This window comes from Artibeus jamaicensis, unplaced genomic scaffold (assembly GCF_021234435.1).
Source record: "Artibeus jamaicensis isolate MK-2021 breed Jamaican fruit bat unplaced genomic scaffold, CSHL_Jam_final scaffold_3222, whole genome shotgun sequence".
Lineage (NCBI taxonomy): Eukaryota > Metazoa > Chordata > Mammalia > Chiroptera > Phyllostomidae > Artibeus > Artibeus jamaicensis.
Window position 1 is genome coordinate 5,396,164 of NW_026522038.1, and position 20,169 is coordinate 5,416,332.

General features: G+C 39.1%; 1 protein-coding gene across 1 annotated transcript in view; it reads left to right on the forward strand.

Annotated features, from left to right (window-relative positions):
- Positions 1 to 3,858: 3,858 nt before the first annotated feature.
- Positions 3,859 to 20,169, forward strand: part of ENPEP (glutamyl aminopeptidase) — an 89,640-nt gene continuing 73,329 nt past the window's right edge. The window contains exon 1 of the mRNA XM_037156260.2: positions 3,859 to 4,795. Coding sequence (XP_037012155.2) covers positions 4,101 to 4,795 — 695 coding nt within the window. The 5' untranslated portion in view covers positions 3,859 to 4,100. The remainder of the gene's footprint in view (positions 4,796 to 20,169) is intronic.

Genomic DNA, 20,169 nt, shown 5'->3' on the forward strand with positions numbered 1-20,169 from the left:
CTTCCTTATCTTGGCAAAGAAGATAAACACACGAGTCTAGGAAGCAAAGAGGCTCCCAAGCAAGATGAACCCAAAGAGGCCCACACCAAGACACATCACAATTAAAATGCCAAAGGTTAAAGACATAGAGAGAATCTGAACAGTAGTAGAAGAAAGGCAGTTATTTACATACAAAGGCGTTCTCATACACTATCAGATGATTTTTTAGTAGAAACTTTGCAGGCCAGAAGGGATTGCAATATTCAAAGTGATTAAAAGCAAGGACCTGCAACCAAGATTACTCAGTAAACCTATTATTTAGATTGAAGAAAAGACTCTTTCCCAAACAAGAAAAAAATGTGTATGGTTGTTCATCACTGCTAAACCAGTACTACAGTAAATGTTATAGGTACCTAATTAAGAAGAAAAGATAAAAAATATGAGTAAGAAAATACAGGAAAGGAAAAAAATCCTCGCCGATAAAGGCAAACACATAATAAAAGCAGTGGATTAACCAATCATGAAGCTATAAAAGAGTTAAGAGGGAAAGTAAGATCACAAATAATTACAACAATAAGAAATACAAACACACACCCATAAGAAGTAAAAAATAATAACAACATAAACATGAGTGGGGTCAGTAATATTGTAGTGATTTTATAATATGTTCAAACTTAAGAGACAATTACCTTAATATAGATTGCTAGAAACATAGCTTGACATATGGGAAACACAAGATAACCACAAACCAAAATCTGCAAAAGATACAAAAGAAATGGAGAGAAAGGATTCAAACACAACACTACAGAAAGTCTTCCACACACCAGTGAAAAAAGCAAGAGAATAAGAAAAGGACAAAGAAAAACTACAAAAACAATCATAAACTATTAATTTAAAAGGCTCTGAATAGGTTAACTATTAATAACCACATACACATCAATAATTACTTTATATGTAAATGGACTAAATGCTCCAATAAAAAAACCAGAAGATGGTTGAATGAACAACAACAATAACAACAACAACAAACAAGACTCACAAATCTGTTGCCTACAATAGACCCACTTCAGATAAAAAGACACACAGGCTGAAAGCAAAGGGTATGGAAAAAATATTTCATGCAAAATGAAAGGAAAAAAGCTAGGATAGTAATACTTATATCAAACAAAATAGACTTTTAAACAAAGCCTGGAACAAGGGACAAAAAAGGGCATTTCAAAATGATAAAGGAATAAACAAGAGGATATAAATATCATAAGCATTTATGCACCCAATGCAGGAGCACCTGAATATATAAAGCAAATTATGACAGATATAAAGAGAGAGAACAGTAACAGAGTCGCAGTATGGGACTTTGACACCCCATTGACATCAATGGATAGATCATCCAGACAGAAAATCAACAAGGAAACAAGGGCTTTAAATAACATATTAGATCCCAGGAAGTTAATTGATATTTTAGGGCATTTCAACCCAAAGTAGCAGAATATATATTCTTTTAAGTGCACATGGATGTTTTCCAGGATAGACCATATGTTAGGCTACAGAACAAGTCTCAGTAAATTTAAGACTGAAATCATATTAAGCATCTTTTCTGATCACAATTATATAAATTTAGAAATCAATTACAGGAAAACTAAAAAAAAAGCACAAATATGTAGAAGCTAAATAATCTGTACTAAACAGTGGGTTAGCAACGAGATCAAGAAATAAGTAAAGGGATGCCTTGAGACAAATGAAAATTAAAACACAAATATTCGAACTCTGTGGGACACAGACAGAGCAATTCTAAGAGGAAAATTCATAGCAATACCAGCCTACCTCAAGAATCAAGAAAAATCTGAAATAAACAATCTAATATTACATCTAAATATGAAAGAAAAAAAGAGAGGGTCCAAATAAATAAAATAAAAAATGAAAGAGAATGTATAACAAGTGACACCAAAGAAATACAAAGGATTATGAGGAAATACTACAAATAATTATACACCAACCAATTAGATACCTTGGAAGAAATGGATAAATTCTTAGAAATATAGAATCTTCCAAGACTGAATTAGGAAAAAACAAAATTGAAAGAGACTTATAAATATTAATAGACTTGAATTGGTAAACAGAAAAACACCTAGCAAACAAAAGCTGTGGATCTGTGGCTTCATAGGTAAGTTTTAGCAAATATTCCAAGAAGAATTAACACCTACACTTCTCAAACTATTCCAAAAAATTGAAGGAGAGGGAAGGCTACCAAACTCGTTTTATGAGGCCAGCATTACCAGATACCCAAAACAGAAAAAGACACTATAAAAAAAAAGAAAAAATTATAGGCCAAAATTTTCAATGAACATAAATGGAGAATTTCTCTACAACATATTAGCCAAATTCAGCAAAACGTTAAAAAGATCCCATACCATGGTCAAGTGGGGTTTATTCCTGGGATCAAAATTTGGTGCAATGTCTGTGATACACTACATTATCAAAATAAATAATAAAAATCATAGAATCAAATCAATAGTTATAGAAAAAATGACAAATGTTGCTACTAAATGTAGCAACTAGTTAATAGCACCTCCTATCTGGCATTCACAATGTGCCCTCCCATCCAGGGCTCTGAAAGAATGGAATATAGTACAAACACTTTTAAACTTTTTCTAATCCAGCATTGCCTGCTGTGTATGTCTGTTAATATCCACGGATTGACCAAGTTCTTCCACAGTTACTTAACCTTTAAACATTTCTCCTCTTCAGAGAATAGATGCAGTGAGTTAGATATATGGACTTTGCACTCAGACAACCTGGGATCAAACCTTAATTCAGCTATTTACCAGTTGTATGACCTTGAGCAAATGATTTAACCTTTTCAAATGTCAGTTGTATCATTTCTAAAATGGGCACCATAATAGTACCTTTCTTAGAGGGCTGTTGAGAAAATTTAAGTAACTTCTATGAAGTACTTAGCCTAGCACCTGGCATATAGAAAGTTCTCAAATTTTTTATAATTATTATTGTATTGCTACTATCAGAGATGGCTCAGGCGTCTACATTGTAGCTACTCATAAATAGTGGGGGGGGGGTGTCTGTGCCCCACCCCCACCTAGACCTTGTCATTCAGAAATAACAGGTTTGCACGGGTAATGAATCTCCCAGCTGGCCTCCTTTCCCATCAGAATCTGTCCCAAATGTGAGCTACCACATCAAAGTCTAAGAAAAATCTCACTTGGAAGCAAATTCCAGAGATAAATTTATCTGCTCCAGTTATCTAACCTAACAAGATTACGTAACAAATTTACCTTTCTTATAGCTCTGATTCTTCAATCCTTTCCCCTTCTGTAGCTCTCTTTTCTTCTTTGGCTTTTCAGGTCCAGTACCGCTTTGGCTAATTTTTCTGTGTTTCCCCCCTCTTTCATCCAGCATCCACGGTACTCATTTAAGGTTACCTGGCTATGCTTACTAATCCACCAGTTCAAAAAATACTTTCTGAATATTTAAGTGGTTCTTGAGTTTATGTATCACTCTGAGCATCTAGTTCCAGAATATGACTTTGGCAAAGGGCAGAATCTGAATGCTTACGTAATATGAAAAGAATACAAAGAAAACACTTCGCTTCTTTAGCAAGCTACCTGGTAAAATAGCTTACAATCAAGAAGCCCTTTGGTTAGGAGCGAAGTTGTGCGCACAGCAGGAAGAAGCGAGACCCAGTGACAAAGGTTGAGTTTTTCTATTGCAGGCACACCTCTTGCCCAGATGTTTTCCAGAAAGCTGCTGACACAGGCTTTGGCCAAGGATCATCCTTTTGTCGGCTGATAAACTAAGCCCTGTTTTATATTTAACTCCAGAGGGGTGGGGTGGGAATGCTCAGTTTATAAGGAAGCCGCAACACTTTTCTCTCCAGTCTTCTTCCCGGGGCTCGGCCACTCTCCTACCCCGCCCCCGTTTCCGCGCTCACCCTTCAGGGGCTGGGCGAACGTGCACGGAGAGGAGAGGAAAGAAGCCAGAGAGGGGTGCGGGAAGAGCGAAAACAGGCTGCCAAACCAGGGCATTCCTTCCAAGTCAGAAAGGAAGTCTGCTGACATTAGTTACATTTCACATCCTTTCGAGTGTAACAGTTGCCTTTGGAAACAAAAATGAACTTTGAGGAGAGAGAAGACCCGAAGAGATACTGCATCAAAACGAAACATGTGGCCATCATCTGTGCGGTGGTGGTGGGTGTAGGGCTGATAGTAGGACTTTCTGTTGGCTTGACCAGGTCGTGTGCTGTCTCAGATGTCCCTTCCCCCAGTCCTTCCACGGCGAGCCCTTCCACGGCGAGCTCTCCCACGGCGAGCTCTCCCACGGCGAGCTCTCCCACGGCGAGCTCTCCCACGGCGAGCTCTCCCACGACAAGCCCTCCGGAGGATGAGGGGGCCTGCCCTGAAAGCGACGATGAAAGCGGAGCCTGGACGAATTTCAGGCTGCCGGACTTCATCATCCCGGTGCACTACGATCTGGAGGTGAAGCCGGTGATGGAGGAGGACTCCTACACGGGCAATGTGACCATCGAAATCAACGTGACCAGGGCCACCCAGTACCTGTGGCTGCACCTCCGGGACACCAGGATCAGCCAGCTCCCGGTGCTGAGGCGGCCCTCGGGGACGCAGGTAACAGTCCAGCGTTGCTTCCAGTACAAAAAGCAAGAGTATGTGGTGGTGGAAGCAGAGGAAGAGCTCACACCCAGCGACAGCGAGGGTCTCTACAGCTTGACCATGAACTTCGCCGGCTGGCTGAATGGCTCTCTCGTGGGGTTTTATAGAACGACCTACGTGGAGAATGGACAAATCAAGTAAATATTAATTTTGCTCTATTACTCTAAACTCCCATATTTGCTTTTCATTTCTTTTTCTTTTTCACTTTCCACCTTTTCATTATTTGTTGGTCTCATCTTTATCTAAACTTGGTGTCAATGCTGCCGGTTCGTCTGGGAAACAAAAATTATTGCCCTGTTGTATTTTCAGTGCCTATCATAAAACTTGAGAGTACTAAGTGAGCTGCGCAGAGTGAAAAAAATCAGTGCAATTCTTTCATTCTATTAGGAAAAATCATAATGTACTGAACCCAATCCTTAATATTTAGTATAAACTAAGATTTGTAAAAGATGTGTATTTGATAAATTTAACTGATGGTATTCTTGGGCTCTATGGCAATGACTTTAAATTGAACCTTTAAAATGCTATTATACTAAATTTAAGTGAAAGTCAGCACATGTCAATTATAATTTTGACCATTTTATTGGAGAAAAGACACTGATAGAGTAAGTAATGTTCATGGAATTGTCTTTGTATCTCCAACTGGAAGTGAAGGCGGGTCTGTGCCCTTTTACTCCACATGGCCAGAACTATTTACAGATTAGCTTTCAATAAATCTCACCGAGTCCACCCATCAGCGGCAAAACAGATAAATCTTTGCACTTATCACCTGTAATGCAATATGCATGTGACAGAAAATTCTATGAAGGACATAAAAAGGTATATAATTAAGGACATAAAGATATTTTTCCTCCCCAGTCTTCCAAGTGTGTGCGTGAACACACAAGTTCATTTCCTGAGTCTACAAAGACGGTTGGTTACTTGCCTTGGCCATCAATCAGAGGCTGTTATTAGAGTTGCATTGAAGGCAGAAAGTCAAGGATCTTAACAAACCTTCACACTGTGGGTGTGGCCCTGTATCAGGGAAGAAGTTCACACCTGAGGTGTCACTGAACTTGAAACTGCTTTGGCCTTTGCTTCCTTGGATTCTGAACAGGTAATGATTAAGAAACCTTAGTGTCACAATTAACGAAAATGAAACTGGGGCCAGCCCACCGGGGTCAGCTCACAGATCCTTCAGCATCCCTTTCTTATGCTGTTTTAAGCATCTTACAAAGCAAAGCAAACCTTTTGGTCAAAGTTCTTTCTGTTGTTTGTCAGAGACACCCAAGGACTAAAATAAAATATTTAAATAGCCCTATCTTACTATGGTACACTAATACATTGAGTAGAAATGCTAGTTTGAAAAAAATATTTGAAGAAGGATGCTTGATGGTGTATCTTAATATCACTAGTAACAAAATAAACTTCTTTATTGTTTACATTTTTCTGTTTATAAAAATTACAGATGTTGAAAGCATAAAAAATTATCTAAAAAAATCAAAAGAAACTATAAATACTTTCACCATGGAGTGGTAACCTCATTAACATGTTAATGTAATTCTGATATTTTCCTAGGCAATCAAAATTATATTATTTCTATGTATCTAGAATCTTTGTTTAGTTATATTTTATTGATTATACTATTACAGTTGTCCTGATTTTTCCCCATTTTCCCCTGTCCACCTAAATGGTTGCCACATGTGGGGGGGCTCACTCCCTTCAGTCCCCCCCACTGAAGTTTATGTTCATAGCTCACATGTATAAGTTCTTTGGCTACTTCATTTCTTATACTTTACTTTACATTTCCATGGCTATTCTGTAACTACGTATTTTGTACTTCATAATCCCCTCACCTCTCAACCCATTCCCCCATATCCATCTGACAACCATCGAAACCGTTTACGTATCCATGACTGTCTCTGTTCTTCTTGTTTTTTAGATTCAACTGTTGATAGATACATATTTTTTTGCCATTTAATAGTTCATAGTTTTGATCTTCTTTTTCTTAAATAAGTCCCTTTAACATTTACTGTAATAATGGTTTGGTAATGATGAACTCCTTTAGTTTTTTCTTCTCCAGGAAGTTCTTTGTCTATCTGATTCTAAATGATAGCTTTGCTGGGTAGAGTGATCTTGGCTGTAGGTCCCTATTTTTCATGACTTTAAATATTTCTTGCCAGTCACTTCTAGCCTGCAAAGTTTCTTTTGAGAAATCAGCTGACAGTCTATGGGAACTCCCCTGTAGGTAACCAACTTATTTTTTCTGGCAGATCCTCTCTTTATATTTAACCTTTGGCATTTTAATTATGATGTGTCTTGGAGAGGACCTCTTTGCATCCATCTTGTTTGGGACTCTCTGTGCTTCCAGGACTTGCATGTCTATTTTGTTCACCAAATTAGGGAAGTTTTCTTTCATTATTTTTCAAATAGATTTCTAATTTCTTGCTCTCTCTTTTCCTTCCCTATGATGCAAGTGTTTGATTGCTCAATATTGTTCCAAAGGCTCCTTATACTATCCTTTTTTTTTAATTCTTTTTTCTTATTGTTCTGATTATTTTTTGCTTCCTTCTGTTCCAAATCATTGATTTGAGTATTGGCTTCAACCACTCTACTGTTGTTTCCCTGTAAATGATTCGTTTCAATTACTGTGTTCCTTGTTTCTGACTGGATCTTTTTTGTGCTGTTGAGGTCTCCACTAAGTTCCTTGAACATACTTTTAAGCAGTGTTTTGAACTCTGCATCTCATAGATTGCTTATCTCCATTTCATTTAGCTCTTTTTCTGGAGTTTTGATCTGTTCTTTCATTTGGGCCGTGTTTCTTTGTCTCCTCATTTTGGCAGCCTCCCTGTGTTTGTTTCCATGTATTAGGTAGAGCTGCTTTGACTCCGTGTCTTGGTAGTATGGCCTAGTATAGCAGGTGCCTTGCAGGTTCCAGTGGCACAGCCTCCCCTATCACCCAACATGGTTACTCAAGGTGTGACTTTCGTGTGGGCTAAGTATACCCTTCTCTTGTAGTTGCACCTTGATTGATATTGGCAGATCAGTGCCAGGGTATTACCCAGGCCAGTCATCTACAAGGACTGGTTATGACCACTTACCACCAACGTCTACCCTCCGTGGAGGATCAGCTATTCAGGGGTAGGGTGGTGATAGTCAGACATGGTCTGTAGCTGTCTACTGTGTGCACTGGCCCTGGGGTTTCCTAGGTGATGCAGGTTAAGTTCAGCCCCAGCCTATGTTTTGCCCAGGGTCATCCTGCTTGAGTGGTAAAGCAATCTGAGATGGCTTCTACTTTTGCTGAGCTTGGAGATTCCCAAGTGAAGCCAAGCCATGAATCTAGGCTGGCTGCTACTAGTGCAGGACCTGGGGCTCACTGAGGCCAGCTGTTGCTTGTTGAAAGGATTTAGGAAATTGTGAAGCAGGAGCCAAGAACAGCCATTTATATGGAAAAGCTGCTTGGGTGGGCCTGTAAGTTGTGTGGGGCAGAGTCTCTGGGAATCTCCAGGGCAGGTCAAGCAGTGTCAGCCATGTTGTTGGAGTCTCAGTTGTAGCACCAGACTGCTGGCTCTGTGGGGGAGGGTTTTAAAAAGGGACAATGACATCTGCCTGCCTTGATGCCAGACACTTCAGCTTCTCCCTGTATGTCACTGGTGCCTTTCAAGTTGCTGCCCTGGTGCTGGAGCTCTGAGGGAGTGAGTCTGAGTAGGTGAGTCCATATGTGGGTTCTTTGAGAGGAACTGCTTGGAGCTCCAGCAGTTCCTTCCACTGATGCAATTCCCAGTGGTTCTGCCGTCAGAAGTTGTGGGAATTTATCCTCTTGGCCCTGGAATCCTGGGCTGGGGTCCCTGGTGTGGGGCTGGGAATCCTTGCTCCTGAGAGATCCCTCCAGAATTTTTAATCTACCACACATGGGTCAGGCTTCACATCTGTGCTCCTCTTACCAGTCTGGATGGATGTGGTTTTGTTAATTCTGTAGTTGTCAGACTTCCATTCAAATTATTTCTGATAGTTCTGAGTGATGGTTGTTGTATATTTTAGTTGTAATTTTGATGTGATTGTGTGAAGAGGCAAGTCATATCTGCCTATGCCTCCATCTTGACCAGAAGTCTTATCTATATACCTTTTTAATTTAACGTATTATAAACATTTTCCACCCATTCTTAAATACTTTCAAGAGTCTGGTTTTAAAAATTGTGCAGTATTCTATTGCATGAATGAACTTTTATTTTTTAAAACCAATTCTCTGTTAGACTTTTGAGTGCTTCCACTATTTTATTACTATAAACAAGTCAGAAAAGAAGGCAGTTATAAGTACATATTTAAGTGTGTCTCTGTGTATTACCTTATGTTAGGATATAAAAGGTATGAATATACCCAGAAACTTGTAACATTTATTTTATTTATTTCATAAATAATACACATTCACTGCAGAAAACTTGGAAGCCAGAGGACATTGTAAGAAAAAATAAAAATCCATTTTTAGGTCCATCACTCAAGTATAGTCTTTGTTAATATTTAGGCAGATATTTTTCTAGTATTTTTTCTGGACACAGATAAGCATGACATTATTATGTTGTCCATAGTATTGTGTAACATGCTTTTAGGATATATCAACACTTAACATGTCATTTGGCATTCTTCCATAAATAATTTAATGGATACATGATAGTTCATTGTATGAATCTAATGTGATTTATTTAACTTTTCCTTTAAACCTGGGCATCTAAGTTGCTTCTGCTCTTTTACCTATATACACCTAATGTTTGTAACATTTAATGAACATCTCTATAATAATCTGTATAACGTTCCTAATATTTCTTTAGGAAAATGGTGCAAACTACATTATGTATGAATGCACGCACACATGAATTTTATACACATATACGTATATATAAACTGGGCATGTGTGTGTGTGTGTGTGTGTGTGTGTGTGTGTGTCTGTGTGTCCTCAAACTGACTTCCCAAAGTATGTCCCAAGTTACATTTCCACCAACAATGAGTAAAAGTACCCATCTCTCTGGGCTGCACTAACACTAAACTGCTTTTTTAAAGTGTTTGCACTTCATTGGAGGAAATGAAGTTTGCACTTCATTGCATACTATTCTGAAGAATATCCATCTTTGAGAGATTAAAAAAATTCATTAGTGTAAATTGAAAATGACATCTTTTGATTGATGATTTCTAAGGTTTTAAAATTATCTCTTAGGTTATGAAAACAACAGAAATTTCATCCAAGTAAAACCATCAAAACACATTATAAAAATCCCACTACAGGAAGGCCAAAAAATATGAAACAATGTTCCATTAATAAATTTCTGTTACACACTTTACGCATTTTAAAAAGCACTATCTACAAAAATATATATTGTTCACTCTGATTCTTTGGGTTGACTGTACCAGTTAATTTTACCATAAAATATATATACGAGAGCTGGCATTCTGAAACTCAGTTGTCTTTATTGTTGGTCAAAAAATACTACACATCAGTAAGATTGGCAAAGAAGGCCTGTGCTCAGTTAGGTCCTCAGGGTAGACTGGTCTTCCCCAGCTTGTCTGTTTTCATTGGTAACTTTCTAGGTTCTCACATTACACAGGATGCTGCCAGTTCTGCTCTGCACACATTCTTTGGAATAAATAGTTCTGGCACATACTCAATAACTTCACTTAAGCAACATAGAATACTTTCGGTTTGCTTGTTATGAAATATTTCAAACATATGAGAAAATGCATTTTTAAGCGTCTGGACAATGCAAGCCCCTCAGGGTTCCCATACACAGTGTCCACTAAGGACCACGGGAGTGGATTGACTGGAGCAGCACCATTCTTTCACACCATACAGTGAGCTTTATAATATTGGATGCTCATGCATCGAAAATCCCATTGTAGTAATAGATTTTCGGTATGCGACCAAAATTATATTCTCTGACATGTCTGCCTTTATGTGAAATTTAACTTCAAGATTGAGTATTACCAAGATTGGGATATTATTTGTTGCAACCATAATGCAGACTAAACATGACTGCATTCAGAAGTCACCAAAATTACTTGATTTCTGCAAATATAACCTGGACTTGAACTTCACAGAAGGGAGAAAACTATCTGAGCTTCTTTCCCTCAAACTTGTGAAATCGAGTTGTAGGAGAAGGCGGAGCCAGCTTAAAGTTCCCTAGTACCAGTCTCCACATCATGTTGCTGGGGACAGGCTTGTCGTGAGGCCTAAGGGGACAAAGTCTGGAAAACTTCAAAGTCACTTCTCCTCCTCTCTGGTCTGTTCCTTAAAGTCTGAGGAAAACCACTCAAAGGATTGGAAGCTTTGAAATGTTTTCCTGTCCTCACCACCAAAACCCTCACTCTTTTCAGTTGTTCTTGTCCCAGACAGAGTCCCCTCTACTCAAATCTCCAACATATGTAATGATATTTTTCCCTCTTCCAGGTTCAGCATTTTTTTCTCAGCATTTGAATTGCTCTTATACAGCATTTCCCAAAGTATGTTCCACAGAGCTCTAGCTGCATGGGTCATTAATAGATTTTGCCAAAACAAAAGGAGGGGAGGGATTGTGTTGCCCAATTAATTTGGGCAATAATATTAAATACAGTATGGTTGTTTAACGGTGGGACTTTTCAGAGGCTTTTATATGACAGTGTCCATTATGAATTTCCAGAGACTGCCATAGTTGCCGTTTTCCAAACTCATGTGAGTGTGGACACTTCTGTGGGTGTGTGAGAGTACACCGAGTGTGTCTTGTTCACTGCCTGGCACACAGTGCACACTCCAACATTACTGAACGGATATGGAGAAACTATTTCCTGCAGGCCTTTGCACTCCTGATGTCCTCTGGCACCGCGGGGACAGGCCACAGTGCCCTCCCCCCTTTCCCATGAAGGGCTCCGAGTTCTCTGACCACACCCCCACCTCCCAACTCGGTCAGGGTGAGAAACTTCCCTTGGTTTCTCTTCTGCCCTTCTTACTGCAGGAAAGTGCAGTTGGTAAATCTTTTTTTTTTTTTTTTGATTTAAGAACACAGTCTTTATATGTTAAGGACTGAGAATATTGGAATTGATGGAAATCACAAAAATGTTGAAGGGGGACAGACAGACATTTTCCAAGTTTGAGTTTTATGGGGTGTTCTTTGTAACATTGGTAGGCTTGAGGCTGAATTTTGATATTATGGTGGGATTTTGATAAGCAAATGAGAAGGTAAAAGCAGGCAAAAAGGAAAGAGGCTGAGTCAGAGAAGCAGAGTGGGGAGATAAAATTAGTTTGTGGGAGAGGTTTATATGAAGAGGTTAGCTAGAGATAACCCTAGAAAACCTATAAGAAAGAAAAGGAAGGATAGCTAAATGACGGGCATTATAAAGGAAAAAGTAACTGGTGACTATTTAGATGTGGATGGTGAAGGAAAGGGCCAAGTTTATACTTGGGTACGTGAGAGACATTGCAATGACCCAGGAAAGAGAAGACGAAGATCAGGCAGGACAGTGGTTTCAAGACAGGCAGGAGAGGACACAATGGAGGAGATAGTTTGGAGGTAAGAGAGTCAGAATTTGCAAAGTGGTTGATTATGCAGCGGGTTAAATGAAAGTTATGGGTCTAGGATGCCCCAGATACCTGATCTGAAGAACAGACTACACATTAGTTAGAAATACAGAAGAACCAGGTTAGACAAGAAGACCCCAAGTTCAATATCAGACATGCCCAATGTCTATAAGACATCTAGGGAGAGATGTCTAGTAAGCACTTGGATAAATAAGTATGAAGCACAAGGTGAAGCCTTGTGATATTTAGGAATTAAATGGAAATATGATAAAAAAAATCAGTGTGACGGTCTTAGTGATGTGTGTGTGTGTGTGTGTGTGTGTGACACATTCTCACATGCATGGACATACAAACTCATTTGTAATGTTGATCTTGAAATTTTAGTTGTATGCCAGTTTGTTCATTATATTCTTAGATGGATATGGCAAGCTATTAGTATACCCATTATTAATAAAGAATCTTTTTTTTTTGGTCTCGTTTACTTGCTGCAGGAGGCTTAGTTATTCCCATTATTTTAGGAAAAAAGGGAACAAAATGATTTTACTTGACCTTGAATGTCGTCTTCTTAGAAAAAGACAATTGGAAGAAAAGGTTAATTAATTAATGGGTTAATTCGAACCACCGAAAGCCTGTCGGAATCTGAATAAGCTGGATGGGTTGTCTTGGACTCAGCAGCTTCTCTGCTTAAGTTTGGAACACTCGCTCTGCACAGGCACCTAGCAACTGCGGCTGCCCTGCTTACATCAGAAGTCTTTTGTTCAAGGTTTTCACCCAGACCCTGCTATTTATTTTGCTGGATTAAGTCATTAAATTGTTGACTATAGCCTGAGAGTCTTCACTGGAAATAATATGCCAAGTGATTTATGAGATAATCAAGTAGTTTGGTTTGTTTTTTCAGTTGATGCAGAGTGAACTGGACTGTGATTTAAATCATCATGTTTTCCTCTCTCTGCTCTCCAAAGTCTCCTTGATGTGATAGAGTCAGAGAAGTCAGAGGGTAATTCTTCCCTTCTACAAATTAATAAGCTGCATAGAATTGTATTTTAATGTGCTGAGCCTCAAAAGTGACTTACTAATGTAGCACAGAGAAGCCCTCATGGAAAAGTGGTTTACCTCAGCAGTTTGCCTAGCTCTGTAATTACTCAGGACATGCCCAGCCATTACTCCCGAATGTATTGTGCTATTAGCCAGGCCTTTTCCATTAATTTGTAACACAACCCAGCTGATTTTAAAAAGGAAAAAAGTTTAATCACTGAGTAAAACCTCCCACGAAGAAGTTGTGGTCTGTAATTGTTTTGTACTGCTATCTCATATACCTTGTTTTCAAATTTGCAAATCTTTACAAAACTTTAGTAACTTTGGATGGAATTTAGCATATTTAAATAGGAGCTTTTGAGTTCTACAGGAGTTCATGAGAAAACAAGTTATCATTTAGAAGAATCATATTGTCTGTAATATTTACACGCAAACTTGAAAAAACTGATTTTGTTCCAGTACATATGTTAGTTTCAAATGAATACATTTTGAGGTCTGTTGGTTATGGAAGGTGCTACATCAGGAAACATAATTAGGCAGGCTCAGCCAAGCCTTGATCTATGTGGCACCCTGGTTAGGACTCTGCTTTCTCATCTTGGGGTGGTTGATAGGCTTTTGCTTTGGAGCGCTCTGTGCAAAGCTGTTTAGAGGGGCGTGGCATCTGGCGTGGTCTGCAGGGTGGAAGGAGCTTAACCAGTCAAGTGTAGCCTGCATGGTCTGCACACAGGAGTCACAGTGTTGTCAGTCCTGGAGGCAGTCTGTCTTTTCCTGTAAGATGTATGAATGAAGTGATGGTGTCCTCACCAAGAAATGGTGTCTAAGGGTTCTGAGGAAATAAATGTATAGATCCTTATGTACAGACCTCTGGATAAACAAGTTCTGTGTATACATTTAGGATAGCTATTTTGAATTTATACAGTTGCACATAAAAGCTGTATTATTTAAACCTGTGTCAACATTTTGGACTTTTTTTCCTCGTACACTTGGGACTTTTTCATTTGGTTGATTAAAGTTGCATATGCTATGTGTGCATGAAAAAAAGTATAGTTAGTCTTGTAGAATTTAAGAAAATAGAATGAGATGTATCCTAATCCCAATTATGTAAATTTCAAGAGAGTTTCAATGTATTACTACCTGTGACCTATCCCTTCTCTGTGGCCCCAGCCCTGTGGAGAGGCCAGATGTGCTTTGGAGACCAGCTGCTACAGATGAGGGCATTAAGAATCACAGATTTTGTACTTTGTGCAGGATCACACTTAAGAGACCGAAGTAAAGTTAGAATCTAGGAAGTTTTACTCTTAGAAGAGGATTTTCCCCATAAAATCATATTGGCTCTGCCATTTAGAAAAAAACAGTACACGTTTTGTAACCCTTCATGTTAACGAATGTCACTTTGCCTGCACCAGTGCATGTCCAGATCACGGTAATGGAGTTCCCAGTGATTAACGTTCAGTGACAGGACCGGCAAAGACACCGCACAGAGACATCTCGGACACTGTGTGCCATTTCCAAAGTGTCTCTGAGCTTTCAGGCACAGGCTTTTTTAAAGAGAAATAGAGAAAGGCTAGACAATTCTTCTATCTCTTGGGTGCAGTGACATAGAGCAGAGACTAGAAAAGAGTACTTGAAAACCTACCCTACCGCTGTTGCTCAGGAACCTGGAATTCCACTCCCTCCTCTCCCTGCCCCACTCGCCCCCCCAACACACACACACTTATATACTCAAATTTCTGAGGCGTGACTAAGCTGCAACATCATTGCAGTGTTTTTTCCTTTTCCTTTACCTGTGGAAGAAATCAGAAGCCAGAAGAACTCAGAATAAAAAGGCAGCTGACAAACACAGATTGGAGCTTGGTGCGGTTTACTAGAAAACCTTAGTACCTGAGGAAAGTGTACAGATTTCTTGATAGTCTGATGTATTTGCAGTTCACAGCAATCTGTACAGTGTTAGAAACTTCAACTCACTAGTTAAATTGTTATCCTCAAAAACTCATCAGTAATTATTTTATTGAAGAATACATTCTTGACTGAGACTTCGAGTATTTTCTTTTATTTTGAAATAATTTCACATTTACAGAAAACTGTCATGAATGGTACAAGAGGCTCCTAAAACACTTTACCCAGATTCGCCAGTTGTTATCTTTGTCCTATTTCCTCCCTCTCTCTTCCCCTTCATTGTTTCTCTCTCTCTCTCTAGCATATCAAAACACTGTTTGTCTTTACCTCTTAACACTCAGTATATATAACACTCAGTATATAACACACATCATTCTCTAACAACCACGGTGCAATTATCAAAATCAGGAAATTTAACATTGTTATAGCACAATTATTTAATCCACAGTCATAATCAGTTCTCATCAGTTAACCACAAATGTCTTTTTGAGCTGTTTTTTTTTTCACGGTCCTGAAGACAGTCTGGATTCATTATCACAAAGACTATAGTGCCCGTTAGATTCCCTTGAACTAGAACTGTCCCCTAGACTTTGTCTTTTACAACCTTGACATTTTTCAAGAGTTCAGGCCACTTATTTTGAGAAAGTCCCTCAATTTTAGTTTTTCAGACTTTCCTCCTGATTTTAGAATGCAACTTCAGCATTTCGTCAAGAATTTCACAGAAGTAAGGCTGTGTCCCTGTCTCTGATTTGGCATCCGCTGCCCATCATTTCTAAACCCATCATTCCTCCTAAAATTATTGGTAGGCAATCTATTTGCCTACCAACAATTCCCCCGTTACTTATTTGTTCATTTGTTTTATGAGAGTAAGGATTCTTATTTTATTCAATGGAGTATAGTCCCATTGCTTATTCTGATGTTCCGATTCCCTCAGACTTGGCTGGCCGTAGCACCCTCTACTGGACTCCTTGTTCCCATGATTCTCTGAGAACCTCCTCAGTTTGCGTCACACCAACATGTTCCAGGATCATCTTGGACTTTTCCTGACCCCACACTGGAATCAGCCATTTCTCTAAGGGATCCCGGTTCCTTCCAGTAGAGGCTGATATTTCAAAACGATCATCCGGGAGCTAGTTGTGTTCATTGCTTCACTGCTACACGCCGGTCATTGCATCCAGTTCTCCTCAGTGGACAAAGCGGGGAAACGTATTTTTATATCCTTTTATTGATAGCTACTTGAAAATCACTCAGTTCATACCAAACCGGCATTTACAATTTAATACCAAGTCTGCGTTCTAAATTTCCCTACTTACAAATTTATAAATTATTTTCCCCAACAGGGAGAAAGCTGCTTTCCATTATTATTTTTTTCTTTTACATTTGCTCAAACAGAGAGGGCTTTTTCTGAATTGCTAACCTATGCCACTACAACAAAACAAAACTGCTTACTAGAGCTCAATATTCATGTGTAGTTATTTTTGGGTACAATTTATTTTTTATATTTTATAAAAATATGGTTAGATTTATTTGTGATCAGAAAAATACAACTTAAAATGACAGTGAGGTATCATTTACACCAATTAGACTGCCAGAAATTAGAAAGCTGAATAATGCCAAAAATTGGTGGGGAATGAGGAGCTGTCTCAGCCAACTCATGGCTGGTGGGGGTAGCCCAGGACACCCGCTCTGAAACACAGCCTAGCGACAATGAGGGGATTACACACAGCAAGCTATGGCCCTCCAGCTCCTCCTCTTCCAACTCCTCCTCTTCCTCTCCATCAGTAAAGCCCATGGGTTGGAGGTAGGATCTGCGAGTAGTCCAGCCTGATGGTCCCTGGCTGGACACAGCAGTGACCTTTCTCTAGGTCACTCAAGAGGAGTTGAGACCCCCTCAGCACTGGTGGCAGGTTTCTCCACAAGATGGCCTTTCTGGCTTTTCCATGTCCTTAGTTCATATCTTAAGAAATTAGTGTTGTTTAAAAAAAAAAACAAAAGAGAACTGTGATTTGTGTTTTGCAGTCTGCCAAGTTGACTTCATGCTCCTTTGCTATTTGAGTGGAATTCTGTTAGAAAGGTGGCATCCCAGGCCCCAGCCCAGACCTGCTGACTCAGAACCTGCATTTGAACAAGATCCTCCGTGATTCTTGTTTATGTTGAACTATGAGAAGCACCTCTCTAGGCTGTCCGCACCACTTCATCTCAATCCACTTTTCACAGCCTTTTATTTTGAAATTTTCCACAAGCAGATCTGATTTCTTGCACTGTCTTCATTTACTGAGCATCAGTTGTGAAGCCACTACTGTGTCAGCTCCTATTTGTACTTCTTAATCCCTGCACCTTTTCACCCATTGTCCCCATTCTCCCTTCCAACTCATAATCATCCAGATGATCTCCATATCTATGATTCTGTTTGTGTTCTGCTTGTTTGCTCAGTTTTTTTTTTTTTAGATTCAACTGTTGATCACTGTGAATACATTGCTATTTTAAAATTCATAGATTTGGTCATCTTTTTCTTAAATAAGTCCCTTTAACATTTCATATAATAATGGCTTGGTGATGATGACATCCTTTAGCTGTACTTTTTCTGGAAAACATTTTCTCTGCCCTTCAATTCTAAATGATAGCTTTGCTGCATAGAGTACTCTTGATTGTAGGTCTTTGTTTCTTAACACTTTGAATACTTCTTGCCAGGTCCTTTTAGCCTATGATGTTTCTTTTGAGAAATCATCTGACAGTCTTATAGGAACTCCTTTGTAGGTAACTCTCTGCTTTCCTTTTGCTGCTTTTAAGATTTTTTTATCTTTAACCTTTAACATTTTAATTATGATGGATCTTGGTGTGGTCCTCTTTGTGTCATCTTGTTTGGGATTCTCTGTGCTTCCTTGACTTGTACGTATATTTCCTTCACCAAACTAAGAAAGTTTTCTTTCATTATTTTTTCAAAGAAGTTTTAAATTTCTTGCTCTTTTTCTTCTTTTTCTGGCACCCAATGATGTGAATGTTGATATATTTGAAGTTGTCCCAGAGGCTTCTTAGCCTATTCTTATTTTTTCTTGTTGCTCTGTGATTGAATCGTTTTTTATTCCCTATGTTCCAAATTATTGATTTGATTTTCAGCTTTATGCACTCCACTGTTGATTTCCTGTAAGATTTTTATTTCATTTAGTGTAAACCTCATTTCTGCCTGGGTCTTTTCAAGGTTCTTAAAATATCTAATGAGTCCTTGGGCATCCTAATAACAAGTGTTTTGAATTCTGCATCTGATAGATTGCTTATCTCCATTTTGTTTAGTTGTTTTTCTGGAGTTTTATTCTGTTCTTTCATTTGGGGCACATTTCTTTGTTTCCTCATTTTGGCAGCCTCCCTGCATTTGTTTCTATGTATTAAGTAGAACTGACTTGACTCCCTGTCTTAGTTGTGTGGTGTATTGTAGAAAAGCACACCAGTAAGTTGGATGGGGTGGAGCCTTAGATAATTGCCAGGTTGGGGCAACTTGTGTGAACCAAGTTGATGGAGTCTCCAATATGATGTCACTGATTTTTGGCTCTATGTGGGAGAAGGCTCAGAAAGGAGACAGTGGCTGCTGCCGGGCCTCTGGGGTTTTGTCCAAGCAGAATCTGTCCTGAGGCACTTGCCCTAATGCCAATCACTTCAGTTTCTCCCTCTCTGCAGCTAGTGCCCTTCCAGGTGCTGCCCTGGTGCTGGAGCCCAGAGAGACTGAGTTTGAGTAAGTCCTAAGTCTGTTGCAAACCCTTTATGAAGCGATGTCTTCGAATCCCGCAGTTTTTTCTACTGCCCCAACCCCCACTGTTTTTTACAGCCAGAAGTTATGGAGACTTATCTTCCTGGCACTGGAACCCTGGGTTGGGTGGTCTGGTATGGGGCTGGGATCCCTCACTTTTGAGTATCCTTCCTAATTTTTATCTACCACATGTGGAATTGGGTCACGCATTCCTCATCTCCACATCTCTGCATCTCTGCCCCCCAGTCTGTATGAATGTGACTTCTCTAATTCCATGGTTGTTGGATTTCCACACAGCTCAATTTTCTGATGATTCTGGGTGATAGCAGTTTTCTAGTTGAGTTGTAAGTTCTGCTGTGGTTGTGTGAGGAGGCAAGCCATGTTTACCTAATGCCTCCATCTTGCTACTTTTAAGAAAAATTTATATATATTAAATGCATAAATCTGTTGGGTACAATTCAGTGAATATTGACAAATGTACCTACCTTTGTTACCTACAAAGGTATCTCCTACTTTGTTATCTCCTATGGAGATAAAGACTGTTTTCCAGGCATCCTGGAAAATTCTCTCTCTTAGTTCATAGTCCCTCCAAGCACACCTTTCTGGTTGTGTTTTTTACATAGATTAGTTTTCTTGGCTGAATTTTTGACAAGTAATTTTTATTTCTACAGAAAATTTTAAAATAAGTTCAGAAATATTTTAACTTCTTATAGATGGTTGTTGACTTATGGCATACTATTTTTAAAGTAAATTAATGTATATAATACACCATTGAATGGAAATGAAATCCAGGCTCTTACCACAGCCTCTGCTGGCCTCTTGAACATCTCTTTTGCCCAGTCCCTGTGGTTCACTATACTTCAGCCACATCAGACACCTTTCAGGTCCTCGGCCACATTAATGTCATTTCCACCTTAGAGGCTGTGCACTTGCTGTCCCCTCCCCTAGAACACATTTTCCTTAATCTTCACCTGCCTGGTGTTTTCTTATCATTTAGATCTCAGCAAACCATAAGCTACTATAAGAGACTGTCCCTGACTACTCTACTTAATGTTGCTTACATCCTGAGTCATTCTCTGTCACTCTCCTAGCTTTATTTTGTATAGAGCTCCCATTATGTTCCTCATTTAAATACTATTCACTTATCTATTTAGATATCTGTTTATTTTGTCATCGTTATTCCTTCAGCACACAGGATAATGCCTAGCAAATGTGTGCCTCTGTGAGAGAGAGAGAGAGAGAATGGAAGTAGGGGTTTCGTTAAATATTTGTTGGATGAATGAATGATCTAGTAATTGAGCTTGGTAACCTTTATGATA